We start from the raw sequence: 7313 nt of genomic DNA, 5'->3' as shown, positions 1-7313 counted from the left end.
ACTTTAAAGAAGTTAAAACGTATTAATCCTTTCTCACCTTACAGGTATGGTTTACCTAAAACACATAAAGAAGACTGTGCTCTGAAACCTATAATTTCTAACATTTCTAACTATAGTTTCTCTGATATCAGAATTCTGACAGATTGTTCCATTTACTGTTTATTTTTTCACTGAACAATACTTAACTCAGCAGATTATGTAGAGGAGTGGTAACAAGTGGAAAATGTTGTAGAAAGATGATTTTCACACAGTAGTTATATCTCTCTTCACAAAATTCGCAAAGTGAAAGGAAAAATCATTGGCCGAAAATATGACACGGACTCCTTGTGAACTAAAGTCTGTGCTTCCCCAACAGATAGCATCGCTCTCGAGACCTAGGGTCTAGTATTCTACTTATGGTGGGAATTTCAACATCCACCATATTAAAACTCAAATTCATATGAACAAAGCAGAATTAGGAAACAGAACATTTCTAAAACAAACATGTAGAAACAATGGAAATCAAACACAAGAAAGTCAGAACTTGAAGTTGAAACTGATATAAAGTTGTGATCAAGCCCAATCAAAATCTTGTCATATGGGGAACAAGTTAAAACACATGTCAACTGAGGAAGTAAGGATTGTGTTGCAATGGTAGAGATATATGTGGCACAGTATGACTGGTGGAGGGTAGTCACATAATCAGCACATGTTACTGCAACGGCACAAAAAATGAAGTGGCATAAAAGACTGGTGCATTATTGAGAAATTTTAGCAATGCTTAGAGGGCAATTTAAGATCCAGATAGTTTTGGGTGAAAGAAGGCAGTACCATTTCAGAATAGCCCTTGCAAAGAAGCGTGACCCTACCCTATTGAAATGTAAAACATCTATTCCAAAAAGCTTTCTTCTGCCATTGAGCTGAACCCACAAGTCCAAACAGCCAATTTGCTCATCCTCACATATTAACCTAAGCCTATCATTTAGCCCTAGTGACCACTTTATAATTTCATCCCCACAATTAATTCTGGGCAATATCCCTGACAAAACTTATGTATAACATAACAAAAGTTATGACTTGTTTCTTTAAATGCCATTATCAACCTCTTGTACTTATTAATTAGCACCCGTGACCTATCTGTAAGGAACTACATCATTAGTCCCTACTTGCACAAAAAAGACTGCTTCATTGCTATCCCCCTTTATTATATCTCTTGCTCTGTCAGTTATATCCTCCACCTGTGCTCCTGGGAAGTAAAATTTAATTATTTTGTTCCTAAATACCCTACATACTATCCTATCCACATGCCTTGTCAAGGAATCACCAAGAACTACAATCTCCTTAAGTTCATCATCCACATACTTCTCCAACTCTTCTGTTTTCCTTCCCTCCAATAGTTCCTCATCTGCACAAGCCTAGAGGTGAAATCTGTTGCTCAATAGAATAGGTTCATTACAATTAACTCCACTACTTTTAGCCCTAATAGCATTCTCTCTGACTTCCTGAAAGTCATTGTTAATTATGAATCCCTTGCCTGTAAAAGCTTAAGCTCCTCCTGAAATCCTGCTGCCATGTCTCACAGTTCACGGCCCTCTTTACCTATTGCCTCGACTCTAATTAGGATAGCCTCCAACTTCTCCTCTAACCTACAAGCTCTACATATAAATTTCCCATCATCACTAGTGCTAATTTCCTTAAAAGTACATTCCAGTCCCAAGTTTCCAAATAAAACCCACTCATTGCACCCATCACACCTAACAAACTGTGAACATTTAACTTCTAGACTAGTCTTAACCAATGTATTTGTAGCCAGGAAATAAACACTCAATACTAAACACCAGTAGCCTATTGCCAACACTGATAACCCTAACATTTGAGAATCAAATTTATTACAGTTTTTTTATCACTACTTCATGTTCACACTAAAGTAATTAAGTTTATCTTTAACTATATAGAAGTGACAAATAACTAGTCTTTACTTTATTTTATATTTACTTAATACTAATAATACAATTTATTTGTCTGATTTATAACCTACCTGTAAGTTTAATTTAAGCTAATGGATCTAAAGTCCAATGAACAAGTTAATCCTTAAAACACAGAGAGACAATTAACTAGTCTTTAGATTGTATATGTTTAATAAAACAATGTATTTAACCTGTTTTATGATTTATCAGTAAATCGAATTATAACTAAGCCTAAAGTACTGTTACACGTCTAAACCTATTTTAATGTTGTAGTACAGGTTACACCACTAAGTTCTAATTTAAAATTTAACCCTACTATTTTTATTTACAAATCTTACTAAGACTACTTATTCTTTTGTTATTTAATCCAAATTACTAAAAATTACTACTACTATAGATTTACAAAATCTATAAGAGCTTAACATTCCAATGTCTTCTCTCTTTTGTGGTGCCCTCTACATTCCCAATGAATTTGAAAATGACTGAAGGTGGAAAATGAATATAGGTTGAATATGTTATGTTAAAATGATTTTGAACATGCAAATGAGAAAATCAGGTGACAACAATAGTGGATATAAAGTTGTGATGAAATGTCAAATTTCAGTACTACAGCTGATAGTATTTGGCAGTTCACAGGTAGTTTGATGCCACCTAAAACTGATTACTTTTGGAAAGGGTATACAACACCACTTTTTGATGCAAAATATTCATACATTCAGATCATAAAGATATGTTCAGATTATGGATTTTGAATCTCCAATATGAGGATATCCCCTTGTATCCAATGCCATTAGGAACAAAGGAATATGGACCAACTTAGGCAATCAGGACCATCCAGAAAAACACCAGCAGCAATTAATATCTCAGCCTTGGTAAGCTAAGTGAAGAGTCTTGTAAAAGGTGAGAATCTATGAACGCAAACTCATTTACAAAAGCCATTCATGCCATAACAGAACACAACATTTTCAAGTTACGTTTACACAAGTTGCTTCCACAACATATCTGGTCAACCATTGCATAGTTCAAGCAGATGAAGAATGAAACAGGTAATCCTTAACAAGAAATACCATTCAAATAACCAGATGTAGGACTTCTGTACAATTGGACTGTTGAAAAAAAGCACTGGGAAACCGTCATCTTCCTATACTAGATAAATTATGGAAAAAAAGTAGGAAGATGGATGTATTTTGGACATGGTGGCCTTATGATGGAGCTTTTTACAAAGGAAAATATGACCAGAGATGGCAACATGGGCTATAATGATGTGGTGAGGCTCTTAAGTAATTTTGATATGACATACTGAACTTCTTTAGTATGTGAAATTTGTCTTTTTTATGTTTGAGTTAGGGCAAGATTAAAAATGATTTTCTTGTTTACAACATTAGTGATATTACACAGTAAATATAAATAAAGAAATCTGAAGTGTGAGAATGTTCTTATTTTTAGAGATTCTTGTCCTTTCACAAACATTTATACTTCATAAAATTCAAAACACGAAAAAAAAAGAAAAATCTGAATAGGCATGTATAAACATCTCTGAAAGTGGATACATGTTTCCTTACCTATCTTTTACTCTTAAAATCTGAGTGTGAAAGTATCGTATGTTTTCATAACTTTGCTTGTCAGTGACTGAATATACTAGAAGAAAACCATCTCCTTTCCTCATGTACTGTTCTCTCATGGCACTGAATTCTTCTTGTCCCGCAGTATCTAGGACTAATGATAAAACATACAATTTTAAAAATATTTGAATGAGCAGTTGATTCATCCAAAACATTCTACATGTACAAATGTTTTTCTGGACTATACTATATCAACATCAAACTGAAAAAATATTTTGAAAAGTACAGACATAAAGCTGAAACTACCTACTACGTTAAGATTGATACTTACAGAGTACTTATACTTGAAACTAAATTTATGAATATGTATAAATTATCAACCAACTCAATTCACAGCATCTTAGTCATTCATTTTTTTTCTTTGACACAGTCTGGACACTATCCAGTGTGTCCATTTTCTTGTGCAACTATTATTTATATTATTAACACCTACTCAGATCAGAAGTAAAAATCATCCCAGTATTTATGATAACTAATTAAATATGCTATTATTCTTACATATAAAGATTAGAATACCTTGTTTCATCAGTTTGGGGCCCTTACTATCAGTGATATTTCAGCCGTAATCCAAATAATAATGATAGGTGTTGTTATGCCCCTAGATAGATTAACTGTAAAATGTTCTACTACTACTACTCATGTATATCATTATCCAGGTTTTTACAAGTATAGTAATTAGGTGCTCATTTAGTATCAATAACAATATTATTCTGTGAAAGTTTATATTTCTGTTAATACATACTTTTGTTTTAAAATATCAGTGTTAAAACCAGCAATTATGACTCACACAACAATGTTATTTTTATGCATAATGTTTGTTATTGAGAATTCATTATTTGTGTAAACCATATATGAGTTGGAAAACTAGAACACTTACAAACACTGGACCCCATTACTTCTTCCATTATTCCAGTCCATCAAGACTGTCAATTTAAATAACTTAAATATATATATATATAGCACCACTGGAAATGAAGAATGACCACAATTGAATGTATTTTACAAAAAAAATCTCTTTAACTGAATAACATTATAACTTATATAATATATGTAAAGCTGTACCTTACTGTAGTCCTAGGATTACATGAGAAGTTCCCATGTTACTTACAATTTCAAAGCATGTTTATATTCAATGCTACATTTAAGATTGATAAAATGCAAAATCCTTAAACAGATCATCATACATTATATTAAGATCTCAGTCTCCTGTAAACTACATGAATAGGTCAATCTTGAAATAAAACCAACAAAACTAGCAAAGAAGGAAAACTAAAATAAACATTGTGGATATTCTGGTGTAGTCCTTTAGTAAATGGTATAAACTTCTACATGCAATTTTAGTCTCGTTTTACATTGCATCTTTTACGAATGTCAATTTCCATAAGCAATATTGAAATCTACATCAATATGTCAGTAATGAAGTATGTGCTCTCAAACCTCTTATGTAATGTTATTATTTTCTGCAATACATGTATATTATTCATTACATGTAACAGATAAATTCTCATCTTAATACGTAAGCATTTTCTGTATTTAATCAATAAAGGAAAGGGCTTTTCATTGGTATTACAAATTACATTTCAGTTGCAACTAGCATATTTCAGTACATGGTAGAACAAACCTTTCTATGCTGATATTTTATTAACGTGACTTCCATTTAACTAATTAAATGACCACCATGCCTCATTAAGGTTTTATTTAATTTTCATGTTGAAGCTTAATAATTCACTAACACTTGTAAAACTAAAGAGGAAACCTAATCAAGTGTCAGTAAGTAGCAACATACAAAAACCTTTAAGAATTATATCAAAGCAAAGAATGTGTCTTCAATTTACAACATACAAGTTTGTAACAGAGATGGGCAATAAATAATCAAGAGAACTTCAAGGTAAATACCATTTCTAAAATTTTATTCTTATTTAAATCACACAAATACTTATTCCAAAAGTGTTACGAAAGATAGGTGCACATTATTTTAGACAACACTTACCGCAATACATAAAAAAATTTTTAAAAATAACATTTAATGATATAAAAATTATTTTGCTTTGAAGGTACGATAATGGAAGAATTATTATTACTAGAAAAAGTAAATTAGGTTTACTTTACAAATAAGAGGTGATTTAATTACATACTGACTTAACTCTGTAAAAAAAATCATTCTTGTCATTTCCACATTCAGGTATAAACATAGAAATTGCTATCACAAAAAGGAATCTAAAATATATTTCTTCAGAAAAGTAAAATGTCACTGAACAAAGAAAGAACTATCTTTCTTCAATGTCAGTATATGTACATATAAAATAAATTCTGTTTGAACTGACTTAATGCATGCTCTCATAGTGTGTAAGCAATACAATGAAAAAACTTGAAATTTGAACCTAAGCAATGTCTTGATGGAAAACTGATGATCTAATGTTCCTTAAAATATGAAACAAACTAGCTGAACACCTACATATTTATCTTAAAATGGAGTAAAGATGTGTTAGAAATTGGGCTGATTACTGAAATCCACATGTTCAGATTCTTAAAATCTGGTGAACAGATATTCAGAAAAAAATTTGAGATTATACTTAATTGTAACATACAGTAATAATAACAAGAAAAAGTAATATGTACAGAAGTTTCTTAACCCAAAGTAAATCTACAACTCAGACTCCACCACTAATAACAACATATATAAAAAAAAAAAAACAGGTGCAAAACTGCAATTACATCAATCTGAGAAGATCAGAGGATAGCTGTACAACAAAGGTATGTGTAACCAAAAGTAGAAAGGTATCCATGGAAATAAATTGTAGCATAATCATGTAATACACATGAATATATATATATATACACACACACACACACAAATCTCAAATATGTATTATTCAAAAAAAAAGACAGGAACACCCCACTGTATAAGGAAGTGATATGCTCCACATACAAGTAATAATATATTTCTTTTTCTTCAAGCACATATATAATACTGATTCCATGCTCTGAAATGTTTACTAAGAACTTGGTAAAAACCTAAAATGTTTACCTTGTTTAGCAGAATGCTATTAGATTTAGTTACTGTCTTTTCCTATTGTCCTATTGAACACAACTCCAACAAACACTCTGGGGATGAAGGCATCATTCCACCAAAAAAAATTCTTCTGGTATTGCACATGTACAATGAAATATGGCAGACTTAAAACATGGATTTCAAATGATTCTTCAAAAGAAAAGTCAAAATAATGAGGCAAGGATGATATTTTAACCACTCAGATGATCGATACAGGTGAATTTCTTAGAGTAAGGGAGAAAAACAACTTTTGTCACGTGATTTGAGAAATGAAGAAAAACCCCAAGCAGAATAATCTAAACCTACTCTTTGTCCCTATATAGTTCTAACTTAGACATATTAACATAGAAATGTTAAGAAGCCTACCATATTTTTCGAAATATAAGACGCACCCTTATTTTGAAGACAAAGTTTTGGGGACAAAAAAGCTAGTCACATTTGAAAGATTTTTGTTGAACAAAAATTCAATTTGATACTTTAAAAATTAGTATATATTGTTCTAAACACAAAAAAGCTCAAAACATCAAAATAAGAAAATACTGTAAATCAAAAAAATGTTTACTGTTATTTAGTTTGGTTCAAAACCTACAAAATCTTCATTGCTTTCACTGTAATTTATTTTTTAACTACTTGTGTTTTTGAAAAAAAAACTACTATTGTTATAAATAACACATTCAATTCAACTAAACTATG

The 7313-nt window shown here is 31.2% G+C and overlaps 1 protein-coding gene across 4 annotated transcripts in view; it reads right to left on the bottom strand.

Annotated features, from left to right (window-relative positions):
• Positions 1-7313, bottom strand: part of LOC106459095 (ras-related protein M-Ras-like) — a 46329-nt gene that overhangs the window by 18648 nt on the left and 20368 nt on the right. For all 4 annotated transcript variants that reach the window (XM_013918679.2, XM_022385513.1, XM_022385514.1 and 1 more), the window contains one exon: positions 3509-3662. In XM_013918679.2, coding sequence (XP_013774133.1) covers positions 3509-3662 — 154 coding nt within the window. The remainder of the gene's footprint in view (positions 1-3508; positions 3663-7313) is intronic.

The sequence above is a fragment of the Limulus polyphemus genome, unplaced genomic scaffold (genome assembly GCF_000517525.1).
Source record: "Limulus polyphemus unplaced genomic scaffold, Limulus_polyphemus-2.1.2 Scaffold558, whole genome shotgun sequence".
Lineage (NCBI taxonomy): Eukaryota > Metazoa > Arthropoda > Merostomata > Xiphosura > Limulidae > Limulus > Limulus polyphemus.
This window is presented reverse-complemented; position numbering and strand designations above follow the sequence as displayed.